The sequence below is a fragment of the Eptatretus burgeri genome, chromosome 6 (genome assembly GCF_056783735.1).
Source record: "Eptatretus burgeri isolate ZD-2024b chromosome 6, Ebu_testis_v1, whole genome shotgun sequence".
Taxonomy (NCBI): domain Eukaryota; kingdom Metazoa; phylum Chordata; class Myxini; order Myxiniformes; family Myxinidae; genus Eptatretus; species Eptatretus burgeri.
Genome location: NC_140966.1, coordinates 109,155,142 through 109,172,610, shown reverse-complemented (window position 1 = coordinate 109,172,610; position 17,469 = coordinate 109,155,142). Strand labels below are relative to the sequence as shown.

At 47.5% G+C, this 17,469-nt stretch overlaps 1 protein-coding gene across 15 annotated transcripts in view; it reads right to left on the bottom strand.

Annotated features, from left to right (window-relative positions):
* The window catches only part of LOC147025578 (protocadherin-20-like), a 38,378-nt gene extending 21,364 nt beyond the window's left edge, over positions 1 to 17,014 (bottom strand). The window contains exons 1-8 of one of the 15 annotated variants that reach the window (XM_085886682.1): positions 16,369 to 16,455; positions 15,400 to 15,646; positions 13,316 to 13,460; positions 12,931 to 12,982; positions 11,853 to 12,821; positions 7,504 to 7,566; positions 1,934 to 3,268; positions 1,631 to 1,793 (exon numbers count right to left, since the gene is read on the bottom strand). In XM_085886682.1, the coding sequence (XP_085742808.1) occupies positions 1,631 to 1,793; positions 1,934 to 3,268; positions 7,504 to 7,566; positions 11,853 to 12,647 (2,356 nt within the window). In that variant the 5' untranslated portion in view covers positions 12,648 to 12,821; positions 12,931 to 12,982; positions 13,316 to 13,460; positions 15,400 to 15,646; positions 16,369 to 16,455. Of the gene's footprint in view, positions 1 to 1,630; positions 1,794 to 1,933; positions 3,269 to 3,561; positions 4,891 to 7,503; positions 7,567 to 11,852; positions 12,822 to 12,930; positions 12,983 to 13,315; positions 13,461 to 15,399; positions 15,647 to 16,368; positions 16,461 to 16,964 lie in introns of those variants that run through there. The other 14 variants (XM_085886684.1, XM_085886685.1, XR_015059581.1 and 11 more) reach the window with 14 other exon arrangements.
* Positions 17,015 to 17,469: the final 455 nt, after the last annotated feature.

Below are 17,469 nucleotides of genomic sequence, written 5' to 3'. Positions count from 1 at the left end.
AGTGCTCGGTGAAGCAGTCCGGAAAGTCGTTTAAGACTACATGCCTATTAATCACACCCTGTTTGAACGTTATTTGCAGACTACATGAACGTCTATAAATTACATGCTATTGGAACGAACGTTTCCGATATTCAACTGCTGCGACTCCTTTGACCGTTGAAGATCCTTTAAGACCCCCAGAACCCTTATGACCTCCAAGACCTCAAATACCCTGATGACCAAAAGACCCAGATAACCCAAAATATCCCGATGACCCAGAAGAACTAAAGTCATTGAGGACCCAAAAGACCCAGAAGACCCAAAACACAATGAGCACACAAAAGACAGAAAAGACCCTGAAGGCCCAGAATATCCAAATAACCCAAAAACCAAGGACCGAAAAGAATCAAAAGTCCCTGAGGACCCAGAAAAACCAAAAGTCCCTGAGGACCCAGAAGAACCAAAAGTCCCTGAGGACCCAAAAGACCTTTCAGACCCAAAGGTCCCAAAAGACCCTGAAGATACAAAAAGATCCTGAAGATCCACTAGGATCCTGAAGACCATGAAGACCCAAAACACCCCAAAAACCCTGAATACCCAAAAGTCACCAAGGACCCAAATTACCCCAAAGACCCAAAAGAGCCAAAAGACCCCATGGACCCAAAACACCCTGAAGACCCAAAGAACCAAAAAGACCCAGAATATCCAAAAGACCTTAACACCATTTAGACCCCTTCCACCCTTTAGACAGATTAGCAGCTTAGATCCTTGACCATTTGGACCACTTGGACCTTATACAATTCGAATTACAAATAAATTTCAAATAAATATAATATCACCAATATTACAAATAAATTTGTACAAAATAAATGTTTGTATTATGATAGGCGTAAATCATGACAACACAGCAAATCTGTGCCGTCAATCTCTGCAACGATGTGTCAAGAGGCGAGTGTAGCGAGCTGATCCACACTAGTTATACACATTATGCATCTGCACATCACACACATGTACACCACACACATTATCTGCACACATACACAGACATCATACACCTCAGACACATCATCCACATTATCCACACGCACATCATCCACATTAAACACATTATCTGCAGACACAGCAAACAGAACACACAGAGTTCGTCCACCCCACACACAAGATCTGCCAACACATCAAACAAATGATCTGTATGCCCATCATACTAATTATCCGCAAACACATCATCATACAACTTATTACTACACCATAGTCCCAAGAAGGAAGCCAGACATAACAATGAGCACACGCACGCACGCACGCACACACGTAAGTACTTACAAAAGCTATTATATTTGAAGTTATAACATTAACTTATAACTTATTAGCAATTGACTGATTTCCCAACTGCCCGAATCATCAGCTGGGCACCGTTTATCATGGAGGTTTCGATCCTTTCAACCCAGAACCTCTCTAAACGGAGGATCCACAACCCCGGTCGCAGGTCCACATCAGTAGATTACTCAACATCAATAGATACTCATGGTCCATTGTATATTTTAGCTCCCCGACAAGCATCAACTCCGATAAAAAGTGGGGTAAGTATTGAAATTGGAGCATCAATGAATGGTAACTGTTCTCCAAAAGGTTGTCTTTGCACGTGTCCTCTCACCTTGTGTCAGGATAGCCCCAGGTTGGTTGTTTTCCATGACCGTGGCATTCAGTGAGGTCCAGTTAAATTGAGGGGCATTGTCGTTTTCATCCAAAAGCAGAATGTTTATCCACACACCAGATGCAAGATGAGGATTTCCACCATCCTCCACTTCAAGCCACACCTGAATTATAGGGACGGTATGGTAAAAAGGGTTGGAAGGCAAACATCAACTCAACAAGGAATCCTCAAACCCCCTCACCACCTCCATTGATACCCTCATGGCCTCATGAATACATCCCATTCACCATCCACCCAACTCACAAGGTACTCTTCTTGTGTCTCACGATCCACCGTTGTTGTAGTCTCCAACAGAAACGTCTCAAGAGAGTTCTTATAAGCTGGATATACCTGTAGAGGAACTGGAAACATTACAGCAGTTCCTTCGAACTCTCCATTTTCTGTTTCTAAGAGTCCTTGTGGATTCTTAACTTGCTCGTTCTGTCTTTTACATTGATGTCCATTTACATCCAATTTCTTCATTGTTCTATTCATGTATGTTTGAGCATCCAGCAAGCGACATGAAACGCTTCCGTTACTCCCTAAATCTGGGTCCGAAACTTGGATTAGCAGCAAGCGGGTCCCGGGAGAGATCGCTTCAGACACTGTCAGGCAGATAGTCCTCATGGTGTTCGACCTGTGCTCAAATGCAGAAACTAGTGGTTCAGTTTCAAAAACGGGAACGTTATCATTTACATCAGAAAGCAAGACCGTGATGGTTGCAGTGGCCATCTGCCGTGGATGTCCAAGATCCATCGCGACCACCTCGAGTTGGTATTCCGCTCTCTGCTCTCGATCCAGCTCACCGAGCACAGAGACCTCACCACTGGTCACGTTCAGCTGAAAGATCTTCTGAATGGCGGCTCTCGTTTCTGAAGCCCAAGCGTATTCGATGGCACCGTTTTCACCAACGTCCATGTCTATGGCTTTCACCTGGGCAACAACTTTGCCTGCAGTAGCAGATTCTGGGATCGAAGCTTGGATATGGGGAACGATAAAGTGTGGAGTGTGATCATTGGCATCTGCAATATTAATGCGAACTAAAAGCACATTTTCTCGGTGCGGTTTCCCACCATCTGAAGCCTTCAAGACACCAACATAGGCGAAAATCTCTTCATAATCAAGCTTATGGTCTATTTGTAGATACGGAGCTCCCTCCAGATCCACATGTAAAGAGAAGGGGCTTTCAAGGGTAGTCTTTACCTTCTCAAGTTCAGTTCCCTCTTTTTGTTCTGTTTTTAAGTCGGTCGTTTCAGTTTCATCTAAATCTTCCTTCCATATGAATCTTTCTCTGTGCGTCACCTCTCCTTCTTCATCACCTGAGCGTTCAGATGAAACGGAGCCCTCACGAGAGGTTGCTGTAAAGCCAGAGGTGAAGTGAGGATTCAGGGATAGTAACTGGTAAGTGACCGTTCCATTGATCCCAGCATCAGGATCAACAGCTGGTGGGAGAAGCATGACGAGTCCGATAGGAGCATCCTCCATTATCTTCAAAATGAAGATACCTCGTGGGAACGTTGGTTCGTGATCGTTGATGTCTAATAGGTGGAGGTCGAACATGAGAAATTCCATGGTGGAGCTCTTCAAAGTGATCATCACCTGGAGAGGGTCACAAATGCACATTAGATCCTAAAATTTGCTTTAACTTGTTTCATCATTCCCTTTGTCATGATTACCCCCCCCCCCTTCATCCCCCCAAACCCTTAACTCAAGGGACATACACCACTACTTATCCCATACGGCCATGAAACAAAAAGTGGGGTTAAGTAATTAATCGGTTCACTTCTCTGTCTGTCTGTCTGTCTGTCCTGTCCACAAACGTCGGTTTATGATTGAGGAACACCTTAATTTCAAATCAGTGTTATATGTTGAACAAAAATCAGAAAACGAACCTGTAGTTTAGCAGGACGGTACCTTGGCTCTGAATATGTCCCGATCGCACAGCAGAGAACAGTGAGATACAGTAATTGTTTTGACTCGATCTGGCAGTCAAACAAAATTTCAAACCAATACAAACAGGAAATTTGCTGTTTTTTTTCATGACGTCATAAAGGACACAAACCAGGAACCAAGAGCTAATGCAACGTGTTTCATAGGGTGGTTCATAAGACTGCGTCAACAGCGGTAGAATTATACACTTGAACACTTTAGAACACAAATCGCCTTTTTAGCACTTTCAAACCCCTTCTGTTTCGCAGAACTATACTTGGACAAAATATCACGCATTTCACATCATCACGACCAATCAAGTTTACCGCCCACAGACCCCCCGCCCATGTCCTTGATTTTCATGACTGTGCGGGGTAATGTGTTCCATGAACTCTCGAGTTACCCTCACCAGAGGAGAGGGCATTACATTTGGGTCCATTTGTTTGTTTGTTTGATGAGGATTTCAACATCAGTTCAGTGGATTCAACCACCAATTATTTTTGAGGTTAACATAGTCCAAAAGATCAACGTAGACCGCATTTCTAAAATTGTCAATTTTAATCCAAATGAATTGAAATTTGAAGAGGAGTTGGAAATATGTAGTCACTGAATTCAACCACCTATTATTTTAAGGTCAAATTTGTTTCAAGGATTTTGCTAGTATCGTGCGATGCACATCTTTCTTGTTCTTGTTTGTTTGTTACTTTGCAAAAAAAAAAAAAACATTTCACCACGTATGTTGGTCTGTCGTGTTTGTTTGTCTGTCTGTCTGTTTGTTTGTCCACACGGAATGTGATTATGTGAGTATGTTTATGAATTACATTAGATCCTTAAGACCCCTAAAACCCTCCAGCCCCATTGAATCCCTAAGACCCTACAATACCACTAACACCCTCTTGACCTCTGTTCTTCATTGCATGGACCGCGATCCACTGGTGGCCTAAAGTGCGACCCCTGACGTGCGGCCGATAATACACATGTGAAAACACCTCCATCATAATCTGCCATACATGCTATCAAACTGACCCAATGGTTTCAAATGACTGTTCCAATGTGAAGCATAAAAGTAACATAACTCCATAAGTAGATGGCAGTATCCAAACAGTTATGCTTTAAGCCCAGTTAACCACAAAACCACAACGAAGGAGAGTATGTGGAGGCAGGGCCGAAAAGCAGCTATTATAGAGTCCTGCAGGTGGTGTGGCGACTCTCATACTGATGTCTTATCAGCAAAAGTGCCCCCCTCAAATAAAATAGTGAATATCACTGCTCTCGACGCTCTACAGTTGACAACCACAAGACACATGAAAACCCTGAGGACCCAAAACACCCAAAGAACCCCAAGGACCCAAAATACCGAAACAACCCCAAAAACCTTATAGACCCCATTACCACCTTCGACTCCGTTATGGAGGTATATAGATAAAAAATAAAATAAATAAATGTTATTTATAAAATACATGATAAATAAGCATTAAAATAATTTATTGGTGGTTGCGAGGTTACGCAGTGCAGCACGTTAAAATTGGTTATGAATGACAGTTTGAGTCGATGGTTCGACGGAGGTGCTGTGTAATGGACACGTCTACAAGGGAAAGCGTTTTATACTTGATATATTATCATACTAGCAAATACCACCCATCGCTTCGCTGACGGAAATACTAAATGGGAGTGGGGTTGGGGGGGGAGAAGGGGGAGGAGAGAGAGAGATAGAGGGGAGAGTGAGGAGGTAGAGGGGAAAAGAGAAAGGAGGAAGGGGAGCAAGCAGTGAGGGAGAGAGAGGGGGAGTGAGAGGGTGGGGGTAGGGGAGTGAGCAGAGAGAATTTGTTATGCTTTATGAACAACACACACACACACACACACACACACACACACACACACACACACACACACACACACACACACGGCTGATACCGGCAATTTTTCGAGAATCGGCGGGTTGGAGTCAGTGTGATTCCCAACTACAGTACGTAATGTGTCCAACCCAGAAACCTTGAGTAGCTTTCACTGAAAAACAACGTTACATTTACAGAGACGTTTCAGCAATATGTTAACGAACATTAATCTTTATAAACTGCGTGTGATGGTTGGAAAAAAACATTTGGCTTGGTAATTTAGAAAATACGTGAATACAGCAAACGGCTCAGAAATCGGGTGTTATTTCACAACAATTCACTTGGGGTGACCGAGCACGAACCACTCGCTCAGGGTGACCGAGCACGAACCACTCGCTCAGGGTGACCGAGCAAGAACCACTCGCTCGGGGTGACGGAGCATGAACCACTCGCTCGCGGTGACTGAGCACAAACCAACCACTCGGGGTGATGTAGCACGAACCACTCGCTCGGGGTGACCGAGCACGAACCACTTGCTCGGGGTGACCAAGCAAGATCCACTCGCTCGGGTGACGGAGCATGAACCACTCGCTCTGGGTGACCGAGCACGAACCACTCGCTCTGGATGACCGAGCACGAAACACTCGCTCGGGGTGACTGAGCACAAAACCAACCACTCGGGGTGATGTAGCACGAACCACTCGCTCGGGGTGACGGAGCACGAACAGCTCGCTCGGGGTGACGGGGCACAAACCGCTCGCTCGGGGTGACGGAGTACGTACCGCTCGCTCAGGGTGGCGAGGCACGAACCGCTCGCTCGGCGTGACGGAGTACGTACCGCTCGCTCAGGGTGATGGAATACGTAACGCTCGCTCGGGTGACGGAGCACGAACCGCGCGCTCGGGGTGACGGAGCACGAACCGCTCGCTCGGTGTGACGGAGTACGTACCGCTCGCTCGGGGTGACGGAGTACGTACCGCTCGCTCGGGGTGACGGAGTATGTACCGCTCGCTCGGGGTGACGGAGCACGAACCCGCTCGCTCGGGGTGACGGAATACGTACCGCTCGCTCGGCGTGACGGAGTACGTACCGCTCGCTCGGGGTGACGGAAAACGTAACGCTCGCTCGGGGTGACGGAGCACGAACCGCACGCTCGGGGTGACGGAGTACGTACCGCTCGCTCGGGGTGACGGAGCACGAACCACTCGCTCGGGGTGATGGAGCAAGTACCACTCACTCAGGGTGATGGAGCAAGTACCGCTCGCTCGGCGTGACGGAGTACGTACCGCTCGCTCGGGGTGACGGAGTACGTACCGCTCGCTCGGGGTGACGGAGCACGAACCGCTTGCTCAGGGTGACGGAATACGTACCGCTCACTCGGCGTGATGGAGTACGTACCGCTCGCTCCGGGTGACGGGGCACAAACCGCTCGCTCGGCGTGACAGAGTACGTACCGCTCGCTCGGGGTGACGGAATACGTAACGCTCGCTCGGGGTGACGGAGCACGAACCGTGAGCTCGGGGTGACGGAGTACGTACCGCTCGCCCGGGGTGACGGAATACGTAACGCTCGCCCGGGGTGACGGAGCACGAACCCGCTCGCTCGGGGTGACGGAATACGTACCGCTCGCTTGGCGTGACGGAGTACGAACCCGCTCACTCGGGGTGACGGAATACGTATCGCTCGCTCGGCGTGACGGAGTACGTACCGCTCGCTCGGGGTGACGGAGCACGTACCGCTCGCTCGGCGTGACGGAGTACGTACCGCTCGCTCGGCGTGACGGAGTACGTACCGCTCGCTCGGGGTGACGGAGTACGTACGGCTCGCTCGGAGTGACGGAGTACGTACCGCTCCCTCGGGGTGACGGAGTACGTACCGCTCGCTCGGGGTGACGGAGTACGTATCGCTCGCTCGGGGTGATGGAGTACGTACCGCTCGCTCGGGGTGACGGAGTACGTACTGCTCGCTCGGGGTGATGGAGTACGTACGCTCCCTCGGGGTGACGGAGTACGTACCGCTCGCTCGGGGTGATGGAGTACGTACGCTCCCTTGGGGTGACGGAGTACGTACCGCTCCCTCGGGGTGACTTGGCGTGGCAAAAGCGTCAGCAGAGACGTTATGGACAAGGCGTCCCTGTGAGGGACAGGGCGTGAGGTCGAGCAGTTAATGCATTAAATCATACGTTTTGCTCAATGAAGCTGGTTAATTTTGGCACGTTCATACATTTTTGGTTCTCTCAATATAATTCTTCAAACTGTAGAAAAAGATAAATTTAATGATTTGGAAATTTCACATTTTCTTCTGTATGTATGAAGGAGGGAACATTGCCTTCCTTGTTTAAAGTTAATAGGTATATCGGCTTCATCATTCGACTCGTTATTTCTTTGAATTATCAGATTTCACAACAGAGTTTGACACTTATTTAGTCCGGTCGATATCCCAACTTCAAAACCGAAATAATATTTTGATGATTTACTTTAAATTGTCCATGAGAGTGTATCGTGAATTTGTTTTTTTATCACATAATGCCTGAAATAGCTCCAAACTTCTAATTTGAAAACTATAGGACTGACAAAAGTGATGTATACAGCGATTCGTGACTCTGATAAACAGGCATTTGATATGAGTGAGGAAAATGAAAGAAAAAAAACTTTATCGTGAAGAAATCGTGACGGCCTGTTCCAAGTCAAGACATGGTTGAACATGCCAAAAAAACATGGCGCCTTAACAACCCAGCGAAGTTACCCAGGATACGCCTTCAGATCCCAGAGAGGGAGGTGGCCGAGGATCGCCTGATGAAGGATGTAATTAAATAAGGCGTTAATAATTAATCTTCAAAAGGGTGTTTTAATTAACGCAAACACCAAATTTTCACTCTTGCACTTCCTTGGAGTTCTCTTAATATGAATGCAAAGTTTCAGGATGCTCGGTTTTATAGTTTTAGAGTTATGGAGGAGACACACTGACATACTAACACATTGACATATTGACACACTGACAGACACACTGACACTTATTCGTATAACATAGATAGATCAAGTGGTGTATGAGTAAAATTATTCAAATGAAGTAATAGTTAAAATAAAGGTAATAATTACATAACTTTGAATAAGGATATTACATTGCTGTGTTGACTGACTGTCTGGACACAACTTTGAGGTTGTGGGTCCATTGATGTTGAGTAATCTACTGATGTGGACCCGTGACCGGGGTTGTGGATCCTCCGTTTGGAGAGGTTCTGGGTTGAAAGGATTGAAACCTCGATGATAAACGGTGCCCAGCTGATGATCCGGGCAGTTGGGAAATCAGCCAATTGTTTATAAGTTAAAGTTATAACTTCAAATAAAATAGCTTTTGTAAATAGGTACCAGTACATAATGTGTGTGTGTGTGTGTGTGTGTGTGTGTGTGTGTGTGTGTGTGTGTGTGTGTGTGTGTGTGTGTGTGTGTGTGTGTGTGTGTGTGTGTGTGTGTGTGTGTGTGTGTGTGTGTGTGTGTGTGTGTGTGTGTGTGGGGGGGGGGGGGGGGTTATCTCCACCACCGAAGGTGAAGGAAGTTATGTTTTCACCCCTTTCGGTCTGTCTGTCTGTCTGTCTGTCTGTTTGTGTACAGGATATCTCAAAATTTTGTGGACGGATCCGGATGAAATTTTGTGGACAGGTTGCGTTTGTGACAAGGACGAACTGATTCGATTTTGGTGAAGATCCGGATCTGGATATGTTAATTTTTAAAGCGATTCTTCACCATGGAGATATTGGGCCAAAAATCGATGTGTAGCACGATATCTCAAAAATGTATTGATTGGGCTCGATATGTTCTCGTGGATCAGGCATTGTATGGCGGAGGTATGCGCTCTACCGAGTGCCCTTCTAGTTTTGTCTTTCTTCTCTTCTTGGGACTACGGTGCAGTAATCGGTCTTTATTTTGAGTCGACTTTCACACCTTTGAGACCTTTTAATACCCTGTAGACCCCTTTGACCTTTAGACATTTTAAGACCCTTTCGACCCCTTGAGACAATTCCACCCCTTTAGACCTTAAATTACACTCTTCAGACACCTTCAACCTTTTAAGACCTTGGCAACCATTTCAACCATTTAGACATTTTTAGATCTTTGCCCTTTATACATTTACAACTGGACCATTTCGATCTTTCATTTGCAATCAACGTCCTTTCATTTATTTGCCACACAAAATACACCACCCTAAACAAGTCCTGGCGAGGGTCTGCGATCTCTGATTGCTCTTTCTTGTTGTTCATTGTTACTGTTGTGTTCATTGACACGTCACTGAAATTTAACTTGCAGAGATTTGAGAAAATTGAAGGACTGTTCCAGCGTTCATTCCAAGTGGCTTTTTGGCATGAGGGATGTGCAGAACACCTAACTGTAAGTTTCCAACATCATTGGCTCATGCAATAATTGTTCCACATGAGCAACCCGTGCACCCTTAAATTTCTAGAGGTTATCTCACAGCATTCTGAGCAAATTTGTAACTGTCGTTGTGCGACACCAACGTGTGGATAATCCAATGAAAAAGTAAAAATCACATTGTTTACATTATTGAACAATCCATAAGAATGCCATGTCTTTCAGAAAATGAGAGCAATCAAATCATTTCACAGCTTCAAGCAGGATTTTCCATTCACCATGTTGCAATGTTCTGAAACATGAGCAGAGGAACTGTTTATGACATCAGATGTTATGAAACCACTGAATTAACAAAAGGTATGCCAAGAAGTGATCAATCCAAGATAACAACCCTGCTCAGGACTGGTACGTTCATGTGACCCATCTCAGCAATCTGAATCAAACTGCCCATAGTAGTGCAACCACACTCACTGGACCTCGATGGAGTGATTGCTGCCAGAGGTGGAATACTCAGTGTTGACATTGTTACCTGGTATTGGGATTGTTACTTCTATGTGGGATACCAATGTGAAAACAATCCCCACAACGCAGCATCACGTGATTAGATCATAATAAAATGGACACATCCCCCCCCCTCCACTCCTTCTCCATCACATTCCACCCCATCACCACTTCCCCTCCCCCATTCTCCCTCCTCCTTCTGCAACCCCACCACCACCACTTCCCCTCGACTTTCTCCAACCTCCCCACCACACCATCCTCCTCCTCCCACAACTCCCCTCCCCTTCTTCTTCAACCCCACCCCACCACCACTCCCCATCCTCCTACCACCCCACCACCACTCCCCATCCTCCCACCACCCCACAGCCACTCACCATCCTCTTACCACCCCACCACCACTCACCATCCTCTTACCACCCCACTACCGCTCCTACTGCCCTCCTCCTACCACTCCACCACCACTCCCCTCCTCCTACCACCCCACCACCACTCCCCTCCTCCTACCAACCCACCACCACTCCCACTCCCCCTCCTTGTACCACCCCACCACCACTCCCACTCCCCCTCCTCCTACCACCCCACCACCACTCCCCCACCTCCTACCACCACACCACCACTCCCCTCCTCCTACCACCCCACCGCCACTCCCACTCCTCCTACTACTCCACCGCCACTCCCACTCCCCTCCTCCTACCACCCTACCACCACTCCCACTCCCCTCCTCCTACTACCCCACTCCCACTCCCCTCCTCCTACCACCCCACCACCACTCCCCTCCTCCTACCACCCTACCACCACTCCTACTCCCCTCCTTCTACCACCCCACCACCACTCCCCTCCTACTACCACCCCACCAACATTCCCCTCCTAAACCTATCACCACCTCATTCCCCCCCCGAACCACCTCTATTCCTACCCACCCCATTTCCCCCACCCCTATCACCACCACCACAACTTCTTTGTCATATTGAACACTGTTTGTAAAGTTAATTTGACAGTAAACGTGTTATTATGCCGAGAGAGTTGATGTTCCAACTGACACGCTGACAATCTCCAGGAATCTTCACCTTCTCAAAAACAAAACCGATTTGATCTCATACACACAGGTACAGGTGCGTTCAGCACACTGCTGTCACGTGAATCTTCTTCAATCAGGTGTTTCAAGTGGAGTTGAAAATACTTTTGAATCGCACCAAAAGGTTACAGGTGTACAGGTAAAAGGAAATAATTGGGGTTTTTTTTTTTTGGGGGGGGGGGGGTCTTCACACATACCTCATGTATCATGACTAATTTAATTACTCAATTTAATTTGGTGCAAAACTCATGAGTTCAACCCCAGGTGACCTTTAACCATTCAAAGAACTATCAACATCTCCCCATGCCCGGGTGGCGGAAGCAGCTGGAAATGCGGATGACAAGCTCGTCAAGCAATGAACAACAAATTGCCAAACAAGATAATCCCAAGGAAACAAAACAAACTCGATCACAGGAAAAAAAAAAAAACAAGAGACAAAGCCAATCTTCCAATTTCCATCCCACTCCCAATCTTACCCGCAACTCCAAAAGGCAGGTGTCCGTGCCTTTGGTGCAGAGCTTTTCCCGGTCCAACCTGGAACTTCCGGTCGTCAGTTCTCCACTGGTCTCCCCAAGTCGCACAGAGTCCGGAGGACCGGGCGATGAGAGCAGCTTGTAGCGAACGGATCGTGCGGTCAATGGAGCGGAAGTTCGGGCGAGAGAACCGATGAAGCTTCCAGGTTCCGATTCTTCCACGACAGTGAACACCAGCCTGCTGCGATCCAGGGATCTGCGTCGCCTTCCCCCCCTACCCTCGGTGTCAGTGCCATGGATCACCTTCATGTTCATCCAGTGATCCAAATACATCTCGTGGTCACCATTAGTTGTATTCCCAGAATCATTTTGCTTCATCTCCACCGGTTTCTCAACCTCCCGGTCCATTTGACCGTCTTTGTTTCCATTTATTGATACCTCGTTGTGCTTGTGGTCCAACCTGTCCCCACCTGTACATCTCCTTCGTTCCCCATTGACGACGGTGGGTGTTTGCAGCAGGAATGTGCACAGGATGAGAGCGAGCAGAGGAACGCTCGTGATAGAGGGAAGACGAGAAAAACAAGACGAACAAGAAGAGCGGATGGAAGGTGGAAATGAACCAGTGAGACGGTGAAGATATGTCACCTGACAGAGAGTGCGTGTAGAGTGGGAAGAGGAAGGAGGTGGGGGAGGAATTTTAAAGTGATTTGTCATCATCATCATCATCATATCTGGATTCCCATGCGGAATGCCATCTGGAAAAGGAACATTGAAAGGCTTGTTCAGGGATCGCAGCATTGACAGGGCCTTGTGGAAGCCGATGAAGTAACGAAGCAGGTGGACTGAAGGTGTGGAGAAGATGAAGAGCTGGAGAAGCACGAGGAGATGTGGAGATGGACAGGTAGGAAGAGACGAAGGAACACGGAGTGACTTCCCATGGGAAATATTTCATCCGAATCATCGTCCTTTCATCTGAGGAGGAACAGGGAGAAGCAGAGGTTGAGCAAGGTTGAAGGTCACAGGCAGTGCGATTTCAAACAACAAGTACATTCCTCAAGGCACCAGTCAGGTGTGTGCTTACCGCTGTGAAAGTGTTCCTGACACAAGGGAGCAACTCCCTTAAGACAGGTAACCTGAGGATTTGAGTGAGGTTGAATCTCTTGTTTGAGCTTTTTAAAAATCACGTGACGACAAGATACACAAGGAGGCATGCACGCACACAAGAGAAGGTCATTTGGCCCATCACTCCTGCACTTCACCCACAAGCCATTTTGATTATCTACCAGGTAAAGCAGACTTAACCACTGTCACCATCAATTCAAATTAGAAACATCAGTCTTCTTCTAAATTAACTTGTACAGCAAAAAAAAATTTCTTCCCACAATGGCCTTCCATTTTTACACACACTGTGGGATCTCCACATCCAAACCGAAATTCATACAGGATAGCCAGCTTTACATACACACCCGAAGGACTGCACGCTTCAAAATACAGCACCTCTGGTCCTCTTGCAGGTACTGCAACATGTCGGGAGTTTCAGTCAAATTCGACATTGTGAAACAAATCCAAGAAGAAATTGTGCAGGTACGATCACAGACTGGCCAAGATCACCTGCGGCAAGATACACAAGTGAAGGTAGGTGTGCGACAAGGTACACTAGAAGGAAAGGTAGGTGCATGACAAGGTACACTAGAAGGAAAGGTAGGTGCATGACAAGGTACACTAGAAGGAAAGGTAGGTGCATGACAAGGTACACTAGAAAGAAAGGTAGGTGCATGACAAGGTACACCAGAAGGAAAGGTAGGTGCATGACAAGGTACACTAGAAGGAAAGGTAGGTGCATGACAAGGTACACTAGAAGGAAAGGTAGGTGCATGACAAGGTACACTAGAAGGAAAGGTAGGTGCATGACAAGGTACACCAGAAGGAAAGGTAGGTGCATGACAAGGTACACCAGAAGGAAAGGTAGGTGCATGACAAGGTACACTAGAAGGAAAGGTAGGTGCATGACAAGGTACACCAGAAGGAAAGGTAGGTGCATGACAAGGTACACCAGAAGGAAAGGTAGGTGCATGACAAGGTACACCAGAAGGAAAGGTAGGTGCATGACAAGGTACACCAGAAGGAAAGGTAGGTGCATGACAAGGTACACTAGAAGGAAAGGTAGGTGCATGACAAGTTACACTAGAAGGAAAGGTAGGTGCATGACAAGGTACACCAGAAGGAAAGGTAGGTGCATGACAAGGTACACCAGAAGGAAAGGTAGGTGCATGACAAGGTACACTAGAAGGAAAGGTAGGTGCATGACAAGGTACACCAGAAGGAAAGGTAGGTGCATGACAAGGTACACCAGAAGGAAAGGTAGGTGCATGACAAGGTACACTAGAAGGAAAGGTAGGTGCATGACAAGGTACACCAGAAGGAAAGGTAGGTGCATGACAAGGTACACCAGAAGGAAAGGTAGGTGCATGACAAGGTACACTAGAAGGAAAGGTAGGTGCATGACAAGGTACACTAGAAGGAAAGGTAGGTGCATGACAAGGTACACTAGAAGGAAAGGTAGGTGCATGACAAGGTACACCAGAAGGAAAGGTAGGTGCATGACAAGGTACACCAGAAGGAAAGGTAGGTGCGCGGCACGGAGCACGTGAAGGTGGGTGCGAGATACGGAGCACGTGAAGGAGGGTGCGCAGCACGGAGCACGTGAAGGTGGGTGCGCGGAACGGAGCACGTGAAGGTGGGTGCGAAACACGGAGCACGTGAAGGTGGGTGCGAAACACGGAGCACGTGAAGGTGGGTGCGAAACACGGAGCACGTGAAGGTGGGTGTGAAACACGGAGCACGTGAAGGTGGGTGTGAAACACGGAGCACGTGAAGGTGGGTGTGAAACACGGAGCACGTGAAGGTGGGTGCGAAACACGGAGCACGTGAAGGTGGGTGCGAGATACGGAGCACGTGAAGGTGGGTGCGAGATACGGAGCACGTGAAGGTGGGTGTGCAGCACGGAGCACGTGAAGGTGGGTGCGAGACAGTGCACGTGAAAGTAGGTGCGTGACAAGGTACACTAGATGTGAAGGTGGGTGCGCGACACGGAGCACGTGAAGGTGGGTGTGAAACACGGAGCACGTGAAGGTAAGTGCGCAGCACGGAGCACGTGAAGGTCGGTGCATGACAAGGTGCACGAGACGTGAAGGTGGGTGCGCAGCATGGAGCACGTGAAGGTAAGTGCGCAGCACGGAGCACGTGAAGGTCGGTGCACGACAAGGTGCACGAGACGTGAAGTTAATTTCCTCGGGTGTGATAGTTTCTTGATGGGAAGTCAAGTGGGTGATTTGATTGCACGAGTTTCAGTGGATCCTCAATAACCCGTCACTTTTGATGTCCCTTTAATCCCTCTACATAGGTCGTGTTCATCGCTGAGATTTTTTCCTGTGTAATTGAAAGAAACCTCTACCATTGGGTTTAGATTTTGTAATTAGAGCTTATTACAAGCAATTAAAGCACCACCTCATGGTTCGCTCCTTATGATGTGTGACTTAGTGAGACTTACCGAGAGACAGAGAGAAGGAGAGTGAGCGGGTTAATTACACGAAACGACTCCATTGGGCCACCCAGGCTCCAAGGGCTCCGTTCGGCACCATCGTCTGTTTGTTCGTACCAGGAAATTGTGTCTGTCTGTCCGCATCATCCATTGGGTTCTTGTTATTTATTGACTCTTTCAGTCCAGCACCTCTCCAAACAGTGGGTCCACATCACTGGTTTCGCAACACCAGCGAATCCACAACATCGCACATCACCTGATCCATAACACACATCGCACATCACACAACACACATCACACATCACCTGATCCACAACACACATCGCACATCACCTGATCCATAACACACATCACACATCACCTGATCCACAACACACATCACACATCACACATCACACATCACCTGATCCATAACACACATCGCACATCACACAACACACATCACACAACACACATCACACAACACACATCACACATCACCTGATCCACAACACACATCGCACATCACCTGATCCATAACACACATCGCACATCACACAACACACATCACACATCACACAACACACATCACACATCACACAACACACAACACACATCACACATCACACAACACACATCACACATCACACAACACACATCACACATCACACATCACACATCACACATCACACAACACACATCACACATCACACATCACACATCACACAACACACAACACACATCACACATCACACAACACACATCACACATCACACAACACACATCACACATTACACATCACACATCACACATCACACATCACACATCACACATCACACAACACACATCACACAACACACATCACACATCACACATCACACATCACCTGATCCATAACACACATCACACATCACACAACACACAACACCAGTTGTGTCTAAACAGTCAGTGAACCCAACAATGTGACATCACGATTTCAGTACAGGTGATATTGTGTACCTGTTGGAAGGGTTCACGTTTGACTCGTCGTCGCCCATTCCTTTGTATAACTACACAGACACCAGCTCCTCCTCGAGCGTCAAAAACAAAACAAAAAACAAAAACAATTTTAAACACCGTGTTCAGGAAATCAAGTGACGTGTCCACAGAGAAAGACAGAGACAGAGAGACAGAGAGAGACAGAGAGACAGAGAGACAGAGAGACAGAGAGACAGAGACAGAGACAGAGACAGAGACAGAGACAGAGACAGAGACAGAGACAGAGACAGAGACAGAGACAGAGACAGAGAGAGAGAGAGAGAGAGAGAGAGAGAAACGAGAGAGAGAGAGAGAGAGAGAGAGAGAGAGAGAGAGAAAGAGAGAGAGAGAGAGAGAGAGAGAGAGAGAGAGAGAGAGAGAGAGAGAGAGAGAGAGAGAGAGAGAGAGAGACAGACAGGTGATGAACTCGCGCACAGGTAATGTACAAGTCAATCGACACAGTTTAATGTGTCCGAGAGACACACACACGAATACATTATTGTTTTTATTATTATTGTTGTTACTATTATTAGTAGTAGTATTGTTGTTTTTACTGAATGAGTGGAGCTGTGACTCACCTCCAGCGAGCTGACTGTGAAGGTCTTGGAGCGAGATGTGCGAACAGCCTCGGGGGGTCGAGTTGAAGCCACGCCCTAATATGAATCGTCCACACTGATTGGTCCATTTCGAGGGAGAGGGTGTTGTTAAAGGGACTCAGGTCGTGAGTGACAGGTTGATTCAGCGCGCTGGGAGATGAAGGCGCGAGGCCAATCACAGCAAGGTTGTTTTCCTTTTTGATAAAAACCCAACACAACGTAAAGGGAAGTTAACTCCGATCACCGAGGGTCGGATAAGGGAAGTTAACTCCGATCACCGAGGGTCGGATAAGGGAAGTTAACACCGATCATCGAGGGTCGGATAAAGGAAGTTAACACCGATCATCGAGGGTCGGATAAGGGAAGTTAACTCCGATCACCGAGGGTCGGATAAGGGAAGTTAACACCGATCATCGAGGGTCGGATAAGGGAAGTTAACTCCGATCACCGAGGGTCGGATAAGGGAAGTTAACTCCGATCACCGAGG